Source organism: Thamnophis sirtalis, unplaced genomic scaffold (genome assembly GCF_051295495.1).
Source record: "Thamnophis sirtalis isolate CommonGarterSnake01/CBP01778 unplaced genomic scaffold, rThaSir2_p1.2 scaffold_1, whole genome shotgun sequence".
NCBI lineage: Eukaryota > Metazoa > Chordata > Lepidosauria > Squamata > Natricidae > Thamnophis > Thamnophis sirtalis.
In genome coordinates this window covers 82109101-82135802 of record NW_028261381.1, presented here as the reverse complement: position 1 = coordinate 82135802, position 26702 = coordinate 82109101, and the positions used below count along the sequence as shown (strand labels likewise).

General features: G+C 37.4%; 1 protein-coding gene across 2 annotated transcripts; it reads right to left on the bottom strand.

Moving 5' to 3' along the window:
* Positions 1–2669: 2669 nt before the first annotated feature.
* Positions 2670–26516, bottom strand: COPB1 (coat protein complex I subunit beta 1). Of its 2 annotated transcripts, none has more exons than XM_087717511.1 (22): positions 26344–26516; positions 21795–21945; positions 20978–21207; positions 20368–20537; positions 19187–19301; positions 18661–18753; positions 18012–18149; positions 17280–17399; positions 16341–16448; positions 16076–16222; positions 14635–14780; positions 12350–12446; positions 10503–10663; positions 8585–8705; positions 7811–8038; positions 7487–7666; positions 5985–6129; positions 5765–5884; positions 5364–5509; positions 4698–4790; positions 3669–3824; positions 2670–2992 (listed from the first exon to the last, which is right to left on the bottom strand). In XM_087717511.1, the coding sequence occupies exons 2-22, from the start codon at positions 21883–21885 to the stop codon at positions 2933–2935; spliced, it is 2865 nt and encodes a 954-aa protein (XP_087573637.1). In that variant the 5' UTR covers positions 21886–21945; positions 26344–26516; the 3' UTR covers positions 2670–2932. The 2 variants fall into 2 exon arrangements, with proteins under 2 accessions (XP_087573637.1, XP_087573640.1); XM_087717514.1 differs by having other exon boundaries at positions 4698–4787.
* Between the last annotated feature and the right edge of the window lie 186 nt (positions 26517–26702).

Below are 26702 nucleotides of genomic sequence, written 5' to 3'. Positions count from 1 at the left end.
TCTGATGGCCTCGGTGTAAAAAGGCCATAGAGGACTATGTACACAGTTGCGTGACGTGTACTACTATGAAGAAACAGCCAGGGAAGCCTTCTGGTCTGTTGCAACCAGTGGCAACACCTGAATGATCATGGGAGGAGATAGGCATGGATTTTATAGTAGATTTGCCAGAGAGCCAGGGCAATACAGTCATATGGACAGTTATCAACATATTCAAAGCAAGTCCATTCAGTTCAAGCTTACCACCCACCAGGAAGCTGGCAAAGCTCTTTATAACCCATGTCTATCGCCTCCATGGAATATCACGAAGGATTCTGACCACAGAGTACAATTTACTATGAAATTTTGGCGACGGTTTCTGGCTATGGTGGGGTCATCACAGGGGTTCCATTCGGCATTCCATCCTGCTACCAACAGAGCTTCCGAAAGAACTAATGCTATGGTGGAGCAGTACATCCGCTGCTATGTTGGTTACCAACAATCTGATTGAGCCGAACTGCTCCCCTTTGCTGAGGTGATATATAACAACACTATTCACCAAAGCATGGGGTTTACCCCATACAAAATAGTTACAGGTAATGATTTTGTTTCGATACCTGAATGACCATGACAAACCCCTGATGATGTTGGAAGTGCAGGATTGATTAACGCGGATGTAAATCGTGTGGGGAAAAGTCAGCGAAGCTTTATGAAAGTCAGCCTGACGATATAAATATTAGGCCAATAAAAAAAAGAAAGCAGCAACCTAACTGCCAGGTGGGACAAAAAGTCTATTTATCTACCAAGTATTTAAGATTAAAGGTTCCTTGTAAGAAGCTGGTACCAAAATACATTGGCTCATTTCCAATAGTAAGGATTATAAACCCAGTCACCATCTGTTTATAACTCCCACCATTATTAGGAAAGACATAGCCTGTTTTCCACAGTAGTGTCTCTGTCCAGTTTGAACCTCTCATCTGAGAGAACCTTGTCCTGATCCACCCCCTCCTAAGGATGTAGGGCGGAAGCGACATTTTGAGATAGAAGATATCCTATTTCGCAGAGGCTCCATGGCTGCTTACAATATTTGGGGTTATGGAAAGGATATCCATTATTGGAGGCATCATGGGTGTTACAATGGGGATGTAAACACAGATCGATTGATCACCAAATTTCACCGGAAGAACCTGACCAAGCTGGGGGGGGGGACCAGTGATGTGAACCTATCTCATTGTATATGCTCTTTTCCAGATGCGGTCTCCATGGTAGGGGGCAGCATGTCAGCCAGCTGCGCCATGCAGCTTAGGGCTCCCATTCAGCCAGAAGGGGGGATCGCTCTCCTTACCTGTTGCTGCTGAGAGGAGGGGGTCAAGTAGCTACGCCAAGCATCTACTACACAGCTGATAGCGGGAACTGATGTTTGGGATTGGAGCAGGCACAATAGGCTGCGCTTAGTGTCTGTGCACGGAACAAGCCAACTTTCATTACGAACATGCAGAACTTGTTGGGGAGGTGTCTGGGTGGTGGGGAGGAGCCATGGGAACACTTAAAAGGTAGAGGGGAGCACAGAGCGGAAGCTCTGAATTCAACTCATTCTAATATTTCTCTGGGTGATGGTTGGAATGTGCCGGTGTGTCGGGGATAGAACTATCTTACACTTTGATCTGTGTGTTTCGTTGTTTATTCCTTGTTCACCAAACTGGAACCTGACATCAAATTTCAAGTTGATACCAAAGTAGCACCACAAGAAATGGCTAGGTTTACACAGCATGTTAAGCCATAATATGGCTTCATTGTTTTGGTTTATAACTATGTGGGAACCAAGCAAATGTTGGGCTTTTTAAATAAGCCTTACCTTCATTCAGTATGTGAACCCAGCAATGATTCATCATACTTGAATTTTGACATTCATTTTCATTTAATATAAAATAATTGCTCAGAGTGCAAATGTACTAATGTTGGAATGACCTGAAGTTCTGTTTCATGATCTGAAAATTTTGCTAGGTATTTTACTCCTGAAAATCACAAGTCCAGAGAAAACAAATCCAATTTAAAGGGTTAAGAATGTGCTTAAGTCCAATGCCTAAAAATAATCTCATTTGCATGTATAGACTATTAAGTTTAATGACACATTGGGGGTAGAGCCCCCAATCAGGATACCGAAAGACCCATACACACTAACAGGCTTCACCGCTGTTACACTGCTTACTGGAATGCATACCACCTCAGGAAACATGGTCTCCTTGCTAATTTATATGAAATTAATTCATTCCAGAAGACCTTTTCTGGCATGGGCCCCGCTCTCTGGAACATCCTCTTCCTCAAGGTGAGATCTACCCCCCATCCTCTTGGCCTCCATAACAGGCTAAAATCCTAGTTCTTCTGACTGGCCACAGGGCATTCTATTTTGGAGATGGTTTTTGGAGTAGGAAGATCCCTTTCCACCCCATAGTATTCTATTTTTAAAACTTATTTTTTAGTTTAATATTTAAATGTTCCATATTTGTTTTTATTATGTTTGTAAGCCACCCAAAGTCACTTGATAGTGAGTTGTGTGGCATATAAATTAAAGGCGTCTATGTGTGTATGACAAGAAATCCTAATTTTGCTCCTCATCTATCCTAAAGTTTACTATGAAACTTTTGTTAAGATCTCAATAATATAGATCTGATGTCCAAGTAACACACCGCAGCTATAGAGAATTGTATTTTATTTTAGTTTGGAAAGAGTACATGTAAGAGACTAGACAAATTGACTTTTACAGACATAGAGAAAAAATATATTTGAAGTTTTATCAACAATGATCTTGAATGATAAGTAAAACCTAAAAATTATTTACCGGAATTTATTCATTACAAGTTTGGCTTCTACAACCCAAAAACACAGAATATGCAAAATGTTCTGATCCCCAACAAGCAAAATTCCAAGCATTTAGTTGTAAATGTTCAGAAGACCCTTATAAATTAGTTTTCTTCTGAGAGAGATTGATCTTGTCACCAAGACTTAGCGCCATTCCCTGTAAGGAACAGAATGACAATTTAAATAATCATTTCAATATTCAGTAATTCAGTAAGGAAAATATCCCCCCCTTCCCCCAAGTGTGCATCAGCATGACTCTTGAGAAGATTTTTAGGAAATTTGGAGAGTTTTATGAGAAAACTCTCAAATAATTAAATCGTAGTTAATTCTCCAGTTCAGTGCTGAACACATTTTCTCCTAGTTTCTCTTACAACTATAGCTCTGAAAAACTTTGGGTAATGCCTTTTAGTCAGTTAACCTTTAGTTACAATCTTAAAATTTATCATTTCATAGCAACCTCTCCATTTGATGCTATAATAAATCAAAATCCATTTAGATCATCCCATAAAAGATGCAAAAGGCAGCTTCCTAATCACGAGGGATAGCATCCAATCAAAATATTCTCCTTTCTCCAGAGCTTTCTGGATTATGACTGGGCATACTGAACAAGATGAAAATCTTATAATTGAAAACACTTCTCACTGATTATGTGTTTTTTTGTCAGAATGAATTTAAATCTAATTTTATTACATTCTGATTCAGGATAATGTGCTACATCAGTCAATATACAGTAATCAGATTAATCATTCGAGTAATGGTAAACAGCAAATTAAGAGCAAATATTTCACCAATGTAAAATGTTCCCAAATTTAAGGAGACAGCTGCATAATTACCTGACTTTTTGCCCGAATTCTTATGTGTCCCGTGACTGGAGCATCAGGTCCAAGATGAATTGGCTTTTCAATGCTGACATTAGCAAGTGCGTCTTCTCCAAATATGGAGCGTGCATACAGGTTGGCAGCCATAAAGCCACAATAACCTGAAAGTGCCTAGAAAACAGTATTTGATGCAATGTTTATAAAAATATATTTTCCCCTTGAAGCTCTTAATAACTGAGCAGATCTGTGACTTAATGCTTTATCTTTTTCTCATTACATTAGGTTTAGGTTTAGGTTTATTAGATTTATATGCCGCCATTCTCCCAAAGACTCAGGGCAGCGTACAACATTAAAAGAAACACATAATACAAAAGTTAAAAAAAAATTAAATAGAATATCACAAACCCAATTAAAATTGACAATGACATTTTTTTAAAAAAATAATTGAATTAAAATTAACAGTGATCAATAATTTATTTTGTTTTGTTCAGGCAGGCTAGCTTGCTGGAAAAGCCAACTTTTTAGGGCGCGTCGGAAGGACCAGAGATCAGGGATTATACAAAGCCCCGGGGGCAGCTCATTCCAGAGGGAAGGAGCTCCCACAAAGAAGGCTCTCCCCCTGGGGGTCACTAGCCGACACTGTCTGGCCGACGGCACCCTTAGGAGGCCACCTCTGTGGGATCGCACTGGACGATGGGAGGCTACTGGTGGCAGTAGGTGGTCTTGCAGATATGTTTGAACATTACAGTTCAAACTATCCCAAAAGCAATAAACATATACTCGCCTTATTTATCCAATAGCAGATTTACGTGAATGGACAGTGAAGCCAAATTAAAGCAAATTTTAAATCCATTAATTTCTTTAAAGTAATATTAGTAAACTGCACGTCACTGGTGTTCTTTGCACCAACATATCTTATACCATTCCAAGGATATAAGCCTCAAAAAAAGTTTTCAGCAGATGCATCCCAGGCATGAGTAATTAAAAAGGAAGAAGTACCAACAAAGCCCCAAATTAATTCCAGATCTGGATATAAGATCTTACCTTTTCTGGGGTAAGGCATTTCATGTTAGTTGATTTTAAGATATGTTGCAAGTATTCATTCAGGTCCACTATATTGGTATTCACTGTAACCTTCAAAAATAAATAGAAATAAAAAAGAAAGACAAGCTGTCTTTCAATCGATAAACAATCATTGAAGACATGGCTTTTAATCTCAGATTTCTTTAAACATCACTTGGGTTTTTAAATGGTACCATCAATTGTACTCTAAAAGAACCCTAGTTTTCAAATACTTCAACATCGCCTACGAGGATTTGTATCCATATCCATATCAATCAATCAATCTTTTTTTTTTCAATATTTTTGTGGATGGTGATTTCAATATTGAATTATTTAAAACCTGATACTGATCAAATTCATTATTGTTTATAATTAGTGATTTATATTATGTTAACCAGGTATTAATTTAAAGCTTAATAGTGATTTTTAAATTTTTCTTTCAGCAATGTAACACATTTTATAACTTTATAAATAACGAATATATTTTAAGAAAATAATCTCTGTTCCATATTTATGTATTTATATCTTAACTATATTTTAGATTTTTATTTTTTTAGATGTCTCATATCCTTCATGGGTTATATGTTTCTTTCTTTAAAATGTTCAGTAATAAAAAGTATAAATATTGAAACAGTTTATAGAGCTCACTTTGTTCTCCCATTCAAATTCTGCCCACATCTGACGGAACTCAGCATCAGTACAAGTAGCAGGCTGGATGTAATCCATGATGTCAATGTGTATGTCACTAAGAACAACACAGTTTCTATCACTGGCTGCTCCAGAAACATCGTATACTAAAAAAAGAGAAACAGAAAAGTTAGTAGAAATTAACAACATACCTTGTGACAGTTTTGAAGCTGAATAAAACACACAATTTCATTCTGAAAAGTGCCACATTTCTGAAAATAGTATCCCCCAATATTTTAGGTGCTGTTGATTCCTATATTGTAATATACTGTATATAATTTATCCAACCATTCATTCATTTTCTCTGAACAGGGATCTGACACTTTCAAAATCCCATATAATATATAAAATAGAACATTTACCGATGTTGCCAAAAATAATTCCATTTTCAGTGGAAGCTACTTTCACATTTGCTTTTATATTGGCAAAATCATGAGGCGCAAGAGTCAGAGGAGATGGCTTTTCCACCAGCTTCAAGTCACCTAATTAAAATGGTTTGAAGGGAACACGTCAAGACAATGTTAATGAGAATCACAGAAAAAATGTCCAGAAGAAATAAGTAAAAAATAGTGGATTACTTACCCAAGGTAGCCAATTCTAGTGTACAATTCTGCAAAGTATCACTGGTCTGGTTTACCACAAGCACATCTAACACAATATCATACTGGTTGACATGGACATATGCTTCGGCGTAGACAGGATCTGAAAAACCTGTCAACTGAGTTACCTATCAAGGATAAGAATTTTGGAAAAAAATGCATATTATTGTTTTTATTAGCAATACAATTTAATCCTCAATAAAGCTCAATAGCAATATAGCAATAGCAGTTAGACTTATATACCGCTTCATAGGGCTTTCAGCCCTCTCTAAGCAGTTTACACAGTCAGCATATCGCCCCCACAGTCTGGGTCCTCATTTCACCCACCTCGGAAGGATGGAAGGCTGAGTCAACCTTGAGCCGGTGAGATTAGAACCGCTGAACTGCAGATAACAGTCAGCTGAAGTGGCCTGCAGTACTGCACCCTAACCACTGCGCCACCTCGGCTCTCAAGTCACTCTTGGTCTCACTAATATCCAGTGGTGGGATTCAAATAATTTAATAACTGGTTTGCCCAGAGTCAGGTTGGCTATTGTGGGAGGTGTGGCCCATCCCTGTCCCCCAGCTCTGGCACACCTGCAGGACAAGCCTACAGCAATGGCCAACCTGACCCTGGGTGAACTGGTTGTTAAATTTCCACCCTTTGGCAAAATGCTGTTTCCGAGGGTGATTGTCTGCACATTGGTCTCGCGGCTGTTTCAGACTTCTGGACATGGCTCATTTAAGAGGCAAGGTTTCTGAGGAATGAGGAGGGGGGAGTTACCAAAGAGACAAGGAGTTGATGCTCCTGAGCAAAAGTTCACATGGAAAGATGAAGAATTGGGGGGAAGTGGAGGGTTTCCCCCTTTTTGTGGAGCTGTGCTTGGGGGGTGTTGGTCAGTCTGCGGGCAAAAGTGAGAGAGGCGAGGGATTAAGTTGGTAGCATGACTGAAGTTGGGCCCAATGTAACCCCCCACCCCCTGCTATGAAAGTGGATCCTGGGCGCTATGCTGCAATGGAGAAATGGACAACAGAGCAGCCAGCACAAGGGAAGGAGGAGCAGGGAAAAGAAAGTGGGAAAGTGGCCTTCTCCTTCCCTCGTGCCAACCACTCTGTTGGCCGCTATCCAATTGCAACGCCCAGGATCTACTTTCATAGCGGGGGGAGGGAGATTGGACAACCGATTCACCTGAACCGGTGCAAACGGGCTGAATCCCACCACTGCTAATATCCCAAAGCTATTAAAATGATTTACTGTATTCCAAAATACAATTACTCTCTCTCACCTGCATGGCAACTCATACTTGGAGAAATCCAATCATAGTTAAATGAACTTCATATTTAAAATTCTAATAGTCGTTCCTTGTTTCGCCTAAGAAGCCATACTATTTGATTCTCAGCTAAGTCCTATTTGTATTTTCCTCCAAGGCTTTCATTACATTTCCTATTCAAAATGAGATAAAGTACTTCCCTGGATTAAGACCGCTTGGGAAGAATCTATGTTACCTTGTTGAGCTTGGATGCCAGTGGGTCAGCAGCTTCTTTTCTCTGAGTATTTCCCATAGCTGCTAAAAGACTGAGCTGAAACTGATCTTCCTTTGAGCTCATTTCATTTTTAGCAGTGAGCTGCATAAAAGAAATAGGATCATCTGGCTGAATGGTCACGTTCCTCTTCTCAGACTCTTTCTGGTGTAAGGGGAAAAGAAAGAAATGGTTAAGAGAAGTGTACACAAAAAAAAAAAGGCTTCTCCTAAGAACTGGTCCTTGGCATTGGAACTGAACTGATGTTTTCCAATGATCTTAAGTGCAGATGTGGAGATCAGTTCTCACCTTCTGAGACAGCTTCTCCTCTTCCAGCTTGGCAGACAACATATGAGAAAGGGATTGCCGGCACTCCTTGTTGAAAATATCATTCATCAGAGGGGAACATTCTGAGAGCACTTTCAGGCACAGAGAAATCCGATCCACATCATCATCTGTGATTGGCTTCTTGGGGAGAGATGATTTGCCCAAATGGAGGATACTGGCCATAAGCAGCATGGCCTCAGCTACAAAAGTCTAATAAGGAAGCAAGAGAGATGATAATAAAACTTACATTTCTTTTAATCCCATGCATTCTACTATTCTTTCTTCAAAATGACATGTAAGACTGAATTAAGACCTAACAAAGTAGCAATTACAAGACACAGGTTACTTCATGCTAAATGTGTCCAAGTAGCGCCAGATAAAAACCATAATGGAGCCCCCGCCCCCTCTTTAGGGAAGATATATGGCAAGCAATTTCTAATCATCATGGTTTAAAAAGTCATCCAAGGTCTAAATTGTGGTTCGTGGTCTCTTTCTCTCTCTAAATTAAATATATAGATAAGGCAGTTTTACAGCGTACAGTCTCCCTCGATTTATTTCAAATACTGTAAGGCACAATAAACCAAACTGCTGCCTTGGGAAACCTGTGCAATAATAATATATTATCCTGACAGCAAACAGTTTGCTCAATTGTGCCCCTATATGAGACTGCAAAGAACTATAAGCGAGCTGAGTACACAGCTATTGGCTAAAAATTGAGATTTAATTATACAAAACTCTCTATGAGAAATCACTTACATTTTGTTTCTTCTTTTCTTGAACCAGAGTCACATAACGTAAAGCAATCTTGGTCAGAGTTGTTGCAAGGGAAGCCGCAACAAAGAAATCACCATCTAACAAAAAGCCTCTCAGTGGAGGTCTGCAAAGAAAAGGTAAAATTAACGTTCAGAAAAAGAGCATCTGGCAATCCCATGCGTTCTATTTGAGTTTAACTGTATGAAGGAGTTTGTATTCTTAATAGTATTCTACTGGGTTTTTAAATGATATTTAAACGATATACTGCAACTATGATAAAATTATCATAGTTGCAACTTTCCTCAGATAGACTCAAGACATATGATGAATTCAGGAGCTCGAGTTTCAAATGCCTTTGGAAACTCTGACCTGTCTCCTGCATCTAAGGTTCTTTCATTACAGTTTTAACTTCTGGGGAGTTCATTAATTTATGTACTAAAAGGAAATTTATGCTTCAGTAACTTTAGATAATTACTGTTAACTATTACCAACCTAATACTGGCTGGCAAGAGGCACATACTTTACATGGTTAAGGCATCCATCTAAGCAATAGGTACCAAAGAATTATGAGAACAGAAATTCACAAGTGGTCAGTAACAAAGTCAATTATCTGTTCCATCTCCCTCCAAAAGTGGATAAAAACAGAGCAGAAATTTTGGTGTTTGTGGCAAGATTCCACACTTTAGAAGACATCCATGAATCCACCAAAGAAGTAGCTGAAATCTCAGTCTTTTAAGGTTCTATAATTCTAGTACAAAAATACTAAAATGGATGAGAAAAGTCTGCTGCCATGACAATGAATTTCATTTGTCAGGTACAAGAAATGAAGGGCAAAAACAGAGTTCAAAAGCATATTATCTATACCCAAAACTCTGATCTACTAATGTTCAATGCAAATTGCTGCCAAGTAACAGCCAAGAGACTTTGGTGTGTGTGTGTGTGTGTGTGTGTGTGTGTGTGTGTGTGTGTGTTAGGGCTGGACTTAAGTGTCTTTTAGAAGCATGGAACTCCAAACCTATGATACATTTGACCCCACTCTCAGACTCAGCCTAATAATCTCCTACATATTTTTTTTGTACAAGGCTTATTAAATAAGCCATTTTTATGGCCAAAATGTACAATTAAAAAAACTCATTTCAGTCTTTTCAAATACTTCTATTATAACACATTATTATCATTACATTCTGAACTCTAGCCCAGCAACTTAAAAAATCAAGTACAATATAGATATTATGAAAGATAAAATAAGAAATCACGTTAAGTGACTTGTGCAAAAATAAGAAAAAAAACATTACATATGTGTTGTGGCCCAGGAGGAGCTGTTGGAGCTGCCACCAGACAGTGAGGGGCCCTATGAGTCGGCTCTGGAGGATGTGGAGGACCCTGGACAGGGTTCTGACTCCGAGCAGGGCGCAGAGAGGCTAGTTGGCCACCATGAGGCGCCTGAGCCTTGGACCAGTGGGGAGAAGACAAAGGAGTGGGATCGTGATGTCATGCATTGGAGCAGTGGGGAGGAGACAAGGGAGTTGTTCCTGGATGCCCGGCAACGGAGAGCTAATAGGCGTAAGGAACAGTTACGCAGTTACAGGAGATAATTGCACTCAGCTGGTGGTAATTAGGCTCCTCTCAAGACTATAAAAGGAACGATTGTGCACACGCCCTTTGGAGGAGTCAATGTATTCACTAGAGCTGGAGAACTCTCGTGGCTAGCTTGGCAGGCTGGATTGCTGCCAAGGTTAGTCTGTGCTGGATTGCTGCCAAAGTCTGGACTGTGCTGGATTGCTGCCAAGGTCCTGCCTGTGTGTTAATAAATCCTTGAAGTATCTTTGTCTCGGCGTGCTTTGGTGTAGGACAAGGGGGGTCAGAACACATATGTACGTTTAGATATAAACCATTCTAAGAACAGCAAAAACGTAAGCACCTCTCTTCTTCCTTTTTGGCAGGTCTGGAGCTACTAAGAGCACTCTGGGTAGCATAAGTTCCCATTTCAGTTACCAGCTTTTGGGCAGGACCCACGGTGATTTCCTCCTCAGGTTTTAGCTCACCAGCTTCTTTCTTAATTTCAGATTCTACTATTGGGATCTGAATGTAAAAAAGCAGCAGCAGTAAAGTGGTTAAAACACAAACTTGCTTTCTTTTCCTCTCATTCAAGCTTAATATTCTTGAAGCTGTTCAATCTGAACTTACTAGTTTTCAATGTGGTTACAATACATATTAAGAAACATGCTTAGATATGTGCTTGTTACTATGCCAAAGTTAACTTTTTTCCTAGTGGGTTTGGTCCCATGAGAGGGTGAGAGGGAGTCCATGAAAAGCACTTTAACTTCGATAAAAAAGGCTACTGGCAAGCTTCACACTCTAGGACTTTTTTTTTTGGAAAACCTCTGCCCCAGAGGCTTTGAAAGTATGAGAAGTGCCCTGTATGTTCCTGTGAAGATGACTCAGGTTGTCCCTGACCCATATATGTCCTTTTGTTTTTTCTATAGGGAATCTTAGATTTCATATATTCAACTGATCATTAAGAAATTCCCTAGTAGAGAATAAAACTTTGGTTTGCTTCTTTTGTTTGAGTAAAATCCAGATTGCTCAATTTTGTTCTTTCAAATGTACCACCCATCTGTTCTTATGAGTCAAAACTAACCCAAAACCATGTACACTTTGCATACAGATACATACAGATCTCTCTCTTCTCTCTCTGTCTCTCTCTCCATCCCTCCCCCCTCTCTGTTGTTTATATTTGACTTCTGGTTGTAACAAAGATGATTTCAAACAATAAGATAAATGCATTACAATCAAAAGATGGGAAAATAAAATATAGGTTTAGGAAATCTGATTACTAATAATCTTATTACCGCTGTTTGCATTACATATGTTGCAATGAGAAATGGTTGTAAATTCCAACTTGGGTTCAAATGAGGAAGTTTGTGATAGTGATGGGGATTGATGGTTATCAGCCTTCATGGCAGTGAAGACTATTTGCTGGAAGACTAGTGAGCTTCCTTGTGCAGTTGTTTGGCCACTGTAAGAATAGACTGCTGGAGTGATTAGGGCAGGGATCCAATCCAGCAGAAAATTGTTTATGTTCCTGTTAGTACTCATAAGATCGCAATATTTGTAGAGTTGTGTAAATTTATTTCATTTAAGGTAAAGCCATCTCTTCATTATTACACAAAATTCTTTAGTCAAAAGACTTTGGGAGCAGGAAGACAATTTGGATTTGATCTTGGATCTCATTAGAATTTTCTGTACCATCTGTTAAACAGTGGATACAAATTCAACATTATCTGAACTGCTTTGTAAATGTGCTATTGGAAGTCTCATAATTGTCTTCGCTGTACGTTTCCCCAATACCGCTTTCAAGGATTCCCGATTAAAACAAGGGCAGAAAAGAATTATTTCCACTGGGAGCTGAAGGTTGGCAGATACAATCCATTATCTCAAATGCCTTCCCAGTTAATCAATGCTTTTTATAAGAAAGTCCCTATTAATTAGATTTCTGTCAAAAGATTGCTATTAGTTTCCTTTCCCATCAAAGAGATGCTCAATTACTTCAATGTAATGACACTCTGTTCAGAGTTTGAAACTCTACTAGAAATTAGGAATACTATCACGTTGCTTTTTGTTTAAAGAATTCCTAAATGCATCTTCAAGAAACGAAGAACCAGCTTCAAGATTCTATAGAATTTTTTAAAGACCATGATTTTCCTCTGAAATACTGTACATCAATTTAGAAAAATATTTCCAATTAACAAAAGTGCAAACACATACCTCTCCCAATGATCTACGGACCTCTGTCATTACACTTTGTATATCTTCCTGTGTGCTGCAGTATTCACCAAGGATCCAGAGTGCTCCCCGATAAATTCTGCAAAGCAAAGCAAAACAAAATAAACCACAATTGAGACCAAACGTTTTGTTGCTAAGGAAGCCAGTTAAGTGAGTTTTGCCCCATTTTACGACCTTTCTTGCCAGTTATTAAGTGAATCACTGTAATTGTCAAGTTAGCAATATTAAGTGAATCTAGCTATCCCATTGATTTTGCTTGTCAGAAGGCTGCAAAAGGTGATCACATGACCCGGGTCATTGCAACCATCATAAATACATGCCAGTTACCAAGCAGATGAATTTTGATCACGTTACTGTGGGGAATGCTGAATGTGAAAAATGGCCATGTCACTTTTTTCAGTTCTTTGTAACTTCAAAGAGTCCCTAAAGGAATAGCTATATGTCAAGGACTACCTATAAGCCAGGTTATTTATGATAATAGCTATGTAAAATAAATAAATCATAACTTAAAGATGGTGTAATTTCCTTCCAAGAAATGCACTTTTCTACTCCATTGATCCAAGAGTGAGAGTCAATTATGCATATAAAAGCAGAAGAGCAGCAAAATAACTCTTCTTCTCTATTTCTTCCTGCCACCAGTAAAAACATCTTTCCAGCAATACAATGAGTTGTATAAATGTCACAGATGCACGCTTGTGTCTAAGTAAAGGAACTGCAAAGAGAGGGCTGCCAGTGCAGCGACAATTTGTCAGGTAGAACAGAAAATGTCACAGGAATGAACTTTCTGCAACTGCCATATTTTTCGGAGTATAGGATGCACCTTTTTTTCCTAAAAAAAGAGGCTGAAAATCTGGGTGCATCTTATACATCGAATACAGCATTTTTTGCCTCCCGAAGCCCCGCCCCTTCACCAAAATGGCTGTGCATAGTCTTATGAAGGCTTTCAGAGAGCTCCTGGGGGTTGGGGAGGGCAGAAATGACCAAAAAATGGGCCTTTTTGCCCCCCCCCCCCGCCTCCAGCAGCACTCTATAAGCCTCCATAAGGCTATGCATGCAAGTTTTTTGACAAAAAACGGGCCCCTTTTTGTGAAAAACGGGCCTTTTGGGGGAGGTTTGCAGAGTACAAAAACTTTTTTTTTCCTTTCGGAAAGCTCAAAGTGATTGATGAGAATTAGATTGCTCAAGCGCTGTGCCAGCAGAAACAAGTCTTAGGTCCTGCAGATTGTCAGATTTCCTTCTCCAGCACATGGATAAATACACCTGGAAACATCTAACTACCTACTCTGTCTCTCTCCCTACTACCTACTGTATTTCTCTCTCTCTCTCCATCTACCTATCTACCTACCTATTCTCTCTCTCTCCCTACCTAGCTACTGTATTTTTCTCTCTCTCTCTCCCTACCTACCTACTGTATTTCTCTCTCTCTCCTCCTCTATCTATCTACCTACTTTTTTAAAAAAATTGCCTCTTCAAAACCTTGGTGCGTCTTATATTCCGGTGCATCTTATATTCCGAAAAATACGGTAACTAACAAAATTTACTGATAGCAAAATCCTATACCTATCTAAGTTTTGTGACAAATTCACCCATCTATTCTCAGTATATACAATTGCATCCCTGAGAGACCTTTAATACAAATTGTAGCTTATTAATTATGCTTAGTATTCCTCCTGAAACAGAATAAATAAATATATATTATTTGAAAAATAATCCAGGTTTCCTGGATTTCACTAATATAAGATTATTTTTTAAATGCCCTCTTGGACATTGCCTTTTTTAAATCGTATGGGCTAGAAAAGGGCCAGTTTATATAGATGAATGAAAATCAAAACTCCCTGAATGTTAATCTACATATATTTTACTCAGAAACTGTCACTTCTACTTCAGATTGCTTTAAGTATTTAATGCAATTCTATGATAAAGTGCAATGCAATTCTATGATAAAGTGATGTAACAAAGGCTGCAATCCTGGGAATACAGCCAACTAAATACAATAAGATTTTTTCAGTAGGCATTAGAGAACTGCAGTGCAGGCTTTTTTAAGGATGAGATTTAGATCTAGTAAGTTTTATGTACCCATCAAAATGGAATTTTAAATGCATTCAGAGACAAAGAAATCTTCAGCAGTAAAATAAATTCCTACCGCAAGAAAGTCATTTGTATATGGATTATTTCAGTGGTGCTGACGGTATTACAAACACCAAACCTTAAAAGTCATACACATTGAAATTCAGGTAGTGAATTTTCAAGGCAGATCTTAAACTTACTTGACAGACTTAATCGCATGGAAGACGTCCAACATTTTCTCTACAATTAACAGCCTGAGATTATCAAAACGCTGAATGGCTTCACGAACAAACTCCAATACATCTGCAGCTGCCGCTTCATTGTAATCACTTAAAAACTCCATCAACTAGGAGAGTGAGTATGAACATGAATATTACAAAATTTGGAACAAACCACTCACTGTCTAATACCAGATACAGAAAGATGGTACCCGACTAGATGTGCCAGCAACAACCCCCCACCTTCCACCATTAAATTAAACACTACTAAAATCTTAAGAATTTGGTAAAATTTGGAGATTTAATACGACTGACTCATATCTTTGCCTGGATAATTATGGACAACCATGGGATGACATAAAAGATTAACTTTAGGCAAATACAAGGTTAAAAATGGGAATGACTGCCAGTTTAAAAGCATTTGTGTTCAACTGCTTTTGACATGACAATTTACACTGACAAAAGGCATTTGGGTGCAACTTATTAACACCATAGTACATTCAACTAATAACTCAGAGATCTCTTAACATGTAGATCAGGAATGCAGAATGGAAGGTCTTCAGCTTAGTAAAAGATGTGTTATCTTAAATGATAGCTGTGGCACAGTTCACTTTTTAATTAATATAACATATGTGAAATAGATTTGTCTGGAATGTTGGTCATGACCCAGTAAAGCTAAATTATGAACACTTAAATGAAAGTGACTTATCTCTGTAAACAGAAAATTCTTAATACAATTCTATAAAAAAAAATTGTATGTGTGTGAGAGAAGGGGGAGGGAGAGAGGGAGGGAGAAAGAGAGAAAGAGAGGAAGAGGGAGGGAGGGAGAGAACAGCCTCGCCAATAGGCTGACCTATAAAGTATTCAATCTCATTTTAATCTACTCCAGAGGGTAGATTTGGAAAGTATATTGATTCTACCATGAATCCACCAAACTGATTGTTAACAACATTGTAACCTCGGTCCTTTAAAATCCAGCTCAGAAAAATGAATACAGAATTTTCCTAACCCCACTGAAAGTAAATGGGAATGGAATAAGAGTTAAGATTGAGTTGGAAATAACTCTGGACCCAGAACCTAGATTGCCTGCTTTTGGGCAGCTAAATTAGGTTAAAGTCAAAAGGTCATTGTTCTCCACTATTTTCAATGAAATGAAAACATATGTTTAAAAATATCTACAAATTAAATTAACCAATTAAACCAATCCTGGGGCTGGATGAAGCAAGCACCAGGCATTGGGTAGTGACTATTCATTACTTCTCAAATAAGTTAGAAGTATCTCAAAGATAAACAGTTAATTAAGGAAGGAATGTATAGGAGACCTGAATTAGAGATGAATAATGATTTTGTCCGTTAAGCTGATATCAGCGTACTAACAATAACATGTATTGCAGAGCAATGAAAACAAAGTTGATTTACATACCACAGGAATGACGTTGGCAGCCATGTCTGGGAACCGAACACTACAAGAATGTAAAGTCCGAACAAGCAACTGTCTGTATTTATCAGTGTCTTCATGCTCAGTCACATTATTTGTTTTAATGACTTCTTTCTTCAAAACAATCACCAACTAGTGACAAAATAATACTATCAATTATGTATTATATAATTCTGCACAATGTTAATTTTACAGTAAAATAAGAATCTATATATTTCCAAATAAATTGATAGAGTAACATTTATTTTACCTCTTCTACATTTCTGGAAGATACAAGATCAAGAGCCAACTGTAATGTCTTTTTGCGAACTTCCAAATCAGGAGTACTCAAAACTCTCAGTATGTCCATAACCAAATCCTGAAATAAAACATATTTCATTTATAGGCATTCATTAACCAGCCTGGGGAAAATGTAATTAAATTTTGTATAGAATTATAAGAATTTCCAAACAGCATTAAAAAGTATTACAAATGAAGAAATGGATACTGCAACTAGTGGCATATCACAGAAATTAGAACAAAACTGCTATTATTAAAAAGCAGACTTTGAGAGAGTAAGTTAAAATCAGAGATGTATGTTTGAAAAGTTGTAAAATTCATTCTTGACCTGTTTAATAATCAAGGGGCCAACTACTGTCTTCATTTTTACAAGAGCAGACTGGTATTTGGAACCCCTAAAGCAGGGATGTCCAACCTTGGCAACTTTAAGACATGTGGACACCGGCTTGGGAATTCTGGGAGTTGAAGTCCATAACTCTTAAATTTGCCAAGGTTAAAAACCCCTGCCGTAAAAAGTGAAAGCTAAGAAGTTGCCTTGAATGGTGTCTACACCAGGTCACCAATTACATCATGACCCACATCTCATATTGTTACCTACTTCAAATTCTGACTCAAATATGTTAAGTCATGATATCAGAGTCCCAATGTTATGGTGAAAATTTTGTCCTTTGCCCTCCATTGAAGATTCCCATAGTGGTGTGGAATTTTGAGCAGAAAAAAAGCATACTTAGAAATGTGGTTCCTTTGTTCTCTTACCAAGGAAGCTTTTTTTAATTCAAAGCCAAAAATAAAAGACCACTTGAGGCGTCACTATATTCATTAACTCCATCCCTTTCTTCACAATATACTATTAGCATTTTATGTATTTACTTTAATTTAGGGGAACAAGTGTAGTTTGCATTGTACTTACTTGTAGTACTCTTTCATGGGAAGGGTGATCCTTGAGTTCAATCAAGCGATCCAGGACAATCAGCTTCACATTGTTGTCACTTTCTTTAATAATCAGGTCAATATAGCACTGAGCTGCTGCCTTAAGTTACAAGACAGAATTAAGGTATTTAAAACACTCCACTTTTGTGATACAGAAAAACAGTTAAAAAATAAATCAATAAAATACAATCATTTAAGCAAGTACAGCAACTTGCAAAAGTGGAAAAATTTGGAAGTCTGCATTATATTTGTGTACATTTAAGCCCACTTTTACGGAAATAATCCAACTTGCAAAAGAGAAAAAACCAGGAAGTCCTATAACATTTGTGAAGATTTTAAACCCATTTGCATGTGAAAGATTGGAAATAAAATGTTATGTTTCAAATATCTCTTTCTCTTAGATAAGCCATTTTAGTGACTTATTGAAACTCGAAAACCAACAATGGATGCTTTGGATTTTTTGAGTTCTCCTTTATATTTGTCATTATTTTCCCTGAAATGTTTGATTTTGATTCGGTGAGAATTTCTCACACAGCTTTTCAGTTTCATGCACAAGCCAAATAGTTCTACAAAGCAACCAGATTTCCCATTCTCCTGACTCACAACACTTTCCAAACCTGGTTGATAAACATTGTTAATCTGCATGAAGATTGCCTAGTCTCTAACTATACAGTATTCACACATTTTAGTCAGATACAATGCACTGCGGTACCTTGACTGCAGTTGGAGCACTGGAAAGAGTGACTAATGTTCCTGCTGCTTCATATTTTACTGCAGGGCTCGATGATTGTAGTAGATTGTAGATACAGCGAATAAATCGGGCTCTTTCTGATGGATTAGCATGACAAACCTAAATTTGGAAATGAGACAGAAACATTATTTATGCAGAATATTTTTTTAAAAAAATCAATTCCTTGTTTCCTTTATAACTCCATTAGAATGGAAGACCATCATCAGACTATCTCAAAATACTCTCTATTTAAAAAAATACAACTACAAATGTAATAAATTTCAAGCAGTACATTATTTCACAGCTTCCTATTCTTTTGGCAATACAACCCGCAATTGTGAATCATAAGAATTGAAAAAACCTCAAGCACAATGTATAAACACCAAAAAGATTAATGGAAGATACAGTTATCCATAATCATAGATGGTAGAAACAGAATTGTCTTCTATTGCTTGGATCTAACTCTCTTTCCATCTAATAGTGTATACTCTGGCTTATGAAATTCTGTCACAATTTCTTCTCACTTTTCAAATTACTAAAAACTCATGACTGAATCTTATTTCAGTAGCTTGTTCAAAGGTAATTGATTTCATTGTTACAGATAGTTGCAGATTGATTTGTTTCACTGTACCTTATAGATTAGTTCCACAATAACCAGCTGGAGAATATCACCAAATGTCTGGACTTGGTCAATGCAGGTACTCAAGTAATCTAAAGCTCGGTCCTTTAAAAAAAACCAAGTATGAATCTTGCTATACTGATTTGAAATTTAACACCACAATATTTCTTATACATAATCATATTTGACATTCCATCTATGAGGGACCTCCTAATTACTTTATCATAATTATTATTTATATAGTGTCTCCCAAATCTACAAAAAATAAAACAGCAATGAAAAGTATATTTGGGGGGAGGGGGTTGGGCGGAGGATTAGCAAACATGCATCATAGCACTGGAATTTTCTGGAATTTCTTTCAGGCTGTTGAAGGATTAGAGTTCAGGGATTTGCATCGTTTTAGATGATAGATGTGCATAATGAAACTTAGGCAAGCGTGACTCAACATATATCAGTGAAGAAATAAAACTGAAGTGTTAATGTCAAGTTAACAACAATTATTAAATAAATATCAGAATTAGGTAGGCTATATTTTTACCTGATCAGCATGAATTAGCATCATGAAGGCATTTCTTTTGCAACTTGCATCTTTCTCATTCACCAAAAAATCATGGATCAGCTCAGGGGCATCAGGTATAAGATGTTCAAAGTTTCTTTAGGGAAAGAAAGCACCAATAATACTTAGAAGCAAATAAATTGAATAATACAACATACAGAAACCACATCCAATTGGGTGGATGAGGGAGTTAAAGAACAATTCTTCTTTCAAGGTATGTAATTTGCATTTCAACAAGATTTCCCAAATTGGTATAGCTGTATTTCTGTAAAAGCAAAAATGCACCAATAGTGTGAAACTGTAAAACTAAAATTGTATCCATGTTAGCAAACAACTAAAGATTAATAGGAGCTGAAAGTTTGATTGTTTGCCTTCTTATTTTTTAATGCACTGTTTAACAAGATACTAGCAAGTATGTAAAAGTGCTTCCTAAGACAATCTAATGACCAGCTGGCAAGTAAAATAATTTCATAAAGGTAATTTATGGCTTATGGCCTAAGCTTGGCATGCTAATTCTTTCAATTTCATTTTTCCGAAATTTACTTTACTTCACTTGCATCAAAAATAAAATAAACATTTCTCAAAATGAGAAACCCAAGACAAAGGCTTATACCAGCTTCCAGGCTAATAGGGATATATTGCTGATATACAATTTATTCGTTATATATTATCACCTACAATGTATGATCTACCCAGATGTGTATAATATAACTATATATATACAGAAACTACTATAATTTTTTTAAAAAAGATAACATCAGATTACTTTAAAGCATGACTACTATAAATCCTTAAATGTTAGTATTTTCATTATGCCTATGAATTTCAGCAGAAATGATACCCTTTCATTTTAATATTTGCAATTTATAATCTCAAATATGTGCTAATGTTATGTGTCTATATATAAATGTGTCTATAAATGTGTCTATACACACACATACATGTATGTATGTATGTATGTATGTACACACACACACACGCAATTACTCTGGGGTTTAATCTTTTTTGAGAAATATCAAAATAGATAAATGACTCCGTAATTAAGCCAACAAAATCAATTTCAAGAAAAAAAATAAACAAAAGTTTACCATTTAGCTTAACATTTAAGCTTAATATTTTTTTATGTGCAGGCTTTTTGATATCAGTCAATAGATAGAATTTACCTGTAAATAGTATAAATTGCAAGGACTGCATTTCTGCGCACATAACTATGACGATGTTCCAGACATGCCCGTATAGCTGGCATCAATGGCTCTAGCAGTTCTGGTTCTTTAAGTTTGCAAAGAAAACGGAGGGTGGAGCCTCTGATAAATTCATTTGGATGTTGAAGATCCTAAGACAACAAAATTAACAAAACATATTACAAGATTTATATCTAGTAGTGTCAGCTATCCGATTACTCTCTGCTTTGAATCCATTTTTAGATCTAGGCATGGCCCTATTCATATTGTTTTGCTTTATACATTTTAACATGCATTATGTTTTTAAAATATATATTAAACACTTAACCTAAAATATCCATTTTTTAATTCAATATTTCAATAAAAAAAGAAGAGTCTATTTTTTAGAGAATTAAAAACTGGCATAAAGTGACACCTGGCTGTTTTTAGCAAGATGACATCCTAAATGCATTTTGAAACCCAGATCACAAATCATGCAATTCTAAAGATTTAGCATATTTAAATGTATATGGCAATTGGTCTTATGCCCAGTAAACTTCTTTGTAGTTGCTCACTGGGAAACAGAAAATATTAATCCAATTAAAATATTTACCTTTCTGTAGGCATCACAAACAAGGATCATTTCTTGCAACAATCTACCATCTGGAGTAGTTTTGGGAACAATCTCCCAAAATACTAAAAGCAGTTTCTTTATGGTGTGGTCTTGAAGTGGCAGCACAAACCGAATAATAGTCATCAGAAGTCCTGGTAACTTTTCACCGTTTAAGATCATTATTATCACTTTTTTCAAGGCCTCGGTCTTCAATTTTACATCTCCTTTTTCTGTTAAATGAAGACGTTTAAAATAAGCACAGCGTATGTTAGCAATGTATGTCATTTTGTGCTGCACTTGTTTGCTTATTTTTACACTTCTTTTGGATATAACTATGTTATCAATAGCTCTTATACTTTGATGAAGGTATGCTAACTTCATAAAAATCTAGTTTTAGATGCAAAGCAGATGCTTTGATTGCAGAATAGATGGTTGCCTTTGAGAGCCATTTTCAGTGTGCCCAGAGCTTTGTTTCATGCTCAACGTATTTTCAAAATGCTCAAAACAGCCCATTTCATAATTTATGTAAAATTAAGTTCTGACAGTTGCTTAATCACCTGTCTCCCTACCTGTCTCTTTCATTCTAATTATTCAAACAACTCATGTTTCTAAAAGAACTTTTCCTTTCATTGCTCTTAGTTTATTAATCACTTCAGCTATTGCTATGTATTTTAAACTATTTATCTGCAATATCATTGCAACTTTGTAATATTTAAGAATTGTAAATTTTGATTGCTTAATTGCAAAATATGCTATTTAAATTTCTGATTTAAATACACCTAAAGCTATAAGCAATAGCCTAGGAAATGTTACTTACCCAAATCGGTCTTTAAATTTATTTCAGATGGTGGCTCTGAGTCCATTGGCACTATAATTAACGTGTAACAGACGTTCTCTGCAGCCGTCATTGTGGTTTTTTTGTACAACGCTTTCCCAATGTAAGTTCTTCCAAATAGGTCTCAGAAATTCTAGAAAATAAATCAACAGAGCTAATTATTCATTATGATTCTGCATGCAATTCAGTAGAAAATGACAACAAATTCTTCTGATAAAAGTTTGAATTTTCTAATTCACCAAAGCACACAACACAGAATTTTCATAAACAGAAGAACATTAGGGGAAAAATAATAGGAATATTTAATCTCAGGGACATTCTACATTTTAAAATAGTCACTTTGGTTAAGACCACACACAGTATAAAAATAAAGTTGACCATGTTTCACTAAAATAACCAGGCATGATTTCAAGTTACACACCTAAGTACATAAGGTACACATTGTTGCTACTTTTTCCAAAATCTAACCTAGTATCAAACACAGAGGACTGCCAAAACAATTTCTTCAACCCCCCGACCCACCTGCAGTTTTAAGAATTATTTCAGTGGTTCTTAAATTGTTTGACCCAATTACCATTTTTCCTAGCCTCAAATAGTGTCATTATCCCCAAAATAAATCCAAGAATATGTTGTTTTATACAAGCATCTTGGCAGCAACAGTCCCATACTGGATCCTAAATTCACAAACAAGTGACTCTCCTCTTAATGGTTTAGCCAAACCACTTCAGTGCCCCCCCCCCCCAACTCATCCTATGAAGATGCAGACACAGAGGTAACACAACTATGGTGGCAAGACAAGATGGGGAACTCTCTGAAATAACTCCTTCAAAAAGACACAGTGCTTAGAGCCATAGCTTCAGAGAAACACTTCATATATTGTTGCTCTTAATGGTTTTACATAGTATCACAAACACTTGTCTGATCTACAATAGGTTCAAATAACCATGGAAATTGTACATGAACTAAATCTTTGTTGGTTTATCAGGTGACATGCTTAAACATAAAATTCTAAGAAGTTTTTGAATCAGAAACAGTGTACCTATAGAATATAAATAAAACCATAATGGAGTTTATCCATACTAAATGTAAGTATTTTGGTGCCTTTCAACTAAGACAATTAAGAAATATAATTAGATATATAAACAACATTCAATGGATATAAACAAAAGTTAGCATTAGATCCTGTATGGATTGGATGATACCATTCCTTCTGACACAAATTAATATATAGTTATCTGAAATCCACGCAAAATCACATTTGGAAAATATGGAGATAATTTTTGCCTTATCTTCTAATGCACTCTTTTAAAATTTAAAGCTACATTTGTTTTATAAAAAGGATTTTGTAGAATCAGAGACTTACCGTAATTATGTTAAAATCTGTTATTGTAAAAAGATAGGTCACAAATCCTAACCTGCTTTTAGAGCAGTCAATCTTTATCTTTTCCTTCTAAATCTTTGGGACACAATCATTGAAAATATTACCTCTAAAGAACAGGTATATATCTACTTTGACCCTTGTCAGTATTATGTAACCTTTGTACATCAAGTTTGATAGTCTTGAAAATCTTCAATAAACTATTGGCAGCTGAGTTCAGATTTGAAATTAGTCAATCTTGTAGAAGTTAACACAGCAAAAAGTTTTGAAAAATCCTCTAGTGAAAGATAAATTCATTCAAATCTGGTCTCTTTTATTAGCTACATTATCAATGTTTCTTAATAGATAAACTTTATACAAATACGACTGGATAAAAATATCAATATTTAAACATTGAATTTCTCTGTATGATTCCATACACATTCATATTTTTTACTTTCTTTCCTCTTTTTTATCTTTGTCCCTAATCTATTTTTATTTTTTATATTTATTATTTTAATTCTGCATTTTTCTGGTCCTGCAATTATATTTATTTAGTAAATGATTTTATAAACAAATAAAGAACAAATAGTTATTTGGACCAATCATATTAATAAAAGATAAACAGAAAAAATGGATGAAAGTTCAGATATTGAGAAGAATACTATAATTCTTGTGAATATTCAAGAAAAAATAATGTAAATACCAGTACATCTGAAATGCCAGATGGTTTACAATTGTTTGTAAAATGCGATGTCCCCTAAGCTTTAGAAAGTAAACCAAATTTTTGTTATTAAAATTTCCAAATTGAAGGGTTTAAATATTCTTTTCTGGAGAAGCTATGTTGACAACTAAATAAAACAGATGGATTATAAATATTTCACATGTTTATACATAGAAGGGACAGAGAGAGAGAGAAACACACAGAGAGAATTGAAATATATGACAAATGACCAAGAATGATATGCTGGGTTGTTCTGAATGGCTCAATATAAATCTGATTACTGTGAGAATTCCATGAACATACAAGAAAAGACTTGATGCTGAGGGTTACTGGAAAAATTCCAAATTAAAGGGGTCAATAAAATACGATAATGGCTTTCCTATAATTTTATAACAAGGCTGCAGTTAGGCTTTGACCAGCCCATCTAAAAATGGCATAATACGAATTCGACTTAATATAATACATGTTTGCATTTAAGATTCAAGCTGGGTTTGTGGCATGACCCATGTTTTGTCATTTTTTATCATTGTGATTTGTACCTTCTTTAAATAAGTTATAAACAATAGGTTATACAGATCTGTATATAACAGATAAACAATAAACTTCCATATAAACAGTAATCATTTTCAAATCAAGCACTATTCCAAAAGACTAAATGGATATATCTGCATACAGTAGCTTCCTTTGTGAACAATATGGGAGACATTTGCTATTGCATTCTTCCAGGCTATTTTTATTCCCCCAACATCCCAATATATGCTAGTGGACTTCTGGGCTTTCCTGAAGATTTCCCACCCAAGTACTAACCAGATCTGAGCCTGCCTAAGCTTTTGGAGATCAGCTAAAAGTAAGCTACATCCTGCTAGCTGGCTGGAAAAGGCAGAACCACTATTTATGACTTTGAGAGACAGTTAAAAATTAATAACATTTATAATAGAATAGAATATAATTCTTTATTGGCCAAGTGTGATTGGACACACAAGGAATTTGTCTTTGGTGCATATGCTCTCAGTATACATAAAAAGACAAGATACATTTGTCAAGAATCATAAGATACAACACTTAATGATAGTCATAGGGTACAAATAAGTAATCAGGAAACAATCAATATCAATATAAATTGTAGGGATACAAGCAACAAAATTATAGTCATGCAGTCATAAGTGGGAGGAGATTGGTGAGAAGACTTAATAGTAATAGTACTGCAGCCTTAGTGAAGTTTGACAGTGTTGAGGGAATTATTTGTTTAACAGAGTGATGGAGTTTGGGGAAAAACTGTTCTTGTGTCTAGTTGTCCTGGTGTGCAGTGCTCTATAGCATCGTTTTGAGGGTAGGAGTTGAAACAATTTATGTCCAGGATGCGAGGGGTTAGGGTTAACTGCCTAGATCAGTTTGGAGGATTTACTTTAAGTTCATTTAGCAAATTCCCTCCTTAGTGGCGTTCAAAGGCAGGATTGACAGATCCATATCAACCTGGGGATCAGATCTTAATCTGAGCTCCTATAGCGAGTCGTTTGATGTGGTGGTGAAGGGCACAAGGTTACAAACCAGGATCCTGAATTTAAAGTCCTGCTTTAGTCACCAAGCCAGCCAGACCTTGGGCCTAGCCCTAGAAAAGAGGCAATGGCAAGCCATGTGTGAAAAATACGGCTAAGAAAGCTGTAGTAGGTCCAGTTTAGGTAATTGCTAATTGCCGGGTGTGAAGACTGACTGGAAGGCACAGGAAAGGTGAGGAAGAACAAGAAAACAGTAACAGGGTTGGAAGGGACCTTGGAGTCATCTAGTCCAACCCCCTGCTCACACAATAGACCCAATCCCCTGCTCACACAGTAGATTCAAACCGCCGGCAAGCTCAATGTCTTAGCCACTGAGTCACCGTCAGCCACTATAAAAAAGCCGAGTAGATGGTTGACACTGATGGACCCTAAGGGGCTCTTTCGCCTGCTCTCTAGTTGGATGGCTCCTCCTTGGCCCAGCCGTTCAGAGGACCAAACACCACCGGTGCTTTCGGAGGAGCCCCAAATGAATCCCTGGAAGGCAGGGAAGCTCCAGCCCCAGCTGAGCCATTCAACATCCCGCTCTGCATTTTCATTCATTGGGAGGGAAATCCCTGAACCCGCCGTTCTGTTATTCCTAACGGGGATAACCTCCCCTCCCGATCCCGCTTTGGCAACGGAAGGTCCGCAGAGCCCACCCTTGCCACGACAGGCCGGTCTGCTTTAGGCCCCGCGGGAAGATCCGAAAAGATGGCTCTTCGGGAAGGGAAAATCGGGTGCAGACCGGAGAGGAAGAGAAGGGAAGAAACGGAGGTGGAGGTGGCAGCGGAGTCCTTCGCCCGGAAAGCCCGCTGCTTCGGCCCGCTGCCTGCCTGCAGACATCCATTCGGTGTTACGCGGCCACTTCCTCGGCCCTCCCAGCCCTCGGCAAAACCGGTGGGCGCCTCAGCTTACCTCAGCCGAGGGACCCCGTGGCAGAATCGGAGGCGGCTGTGGAACTCGGGCGGCAGCGGCGGCCGCCTCTTCCTCAATGGGCCCCGTCGCACAGTTCCCTTCCCCGGTTGTACTTGGCACCGCCGCCGCCTGCTCCAGCTGACGTGGAAGCCCTAGGCGCACAGGCCACCTCGCGACTACGGCGGCCCCATCAGGACACGCCTCCTCGGTTAGCAAAAACGCTCCCTGGCTTCGGAGAAGGCCGTCCTCTTCTGGCGAACTTCGAGCGCCGCGCGACTCGGGGCGGAAGCAGGGAGAAAGGCCGAAGAGGGCGAGTGTGGGTGCGCCCTTCAAACACGTGCCTGGGAACTTAGTTTATG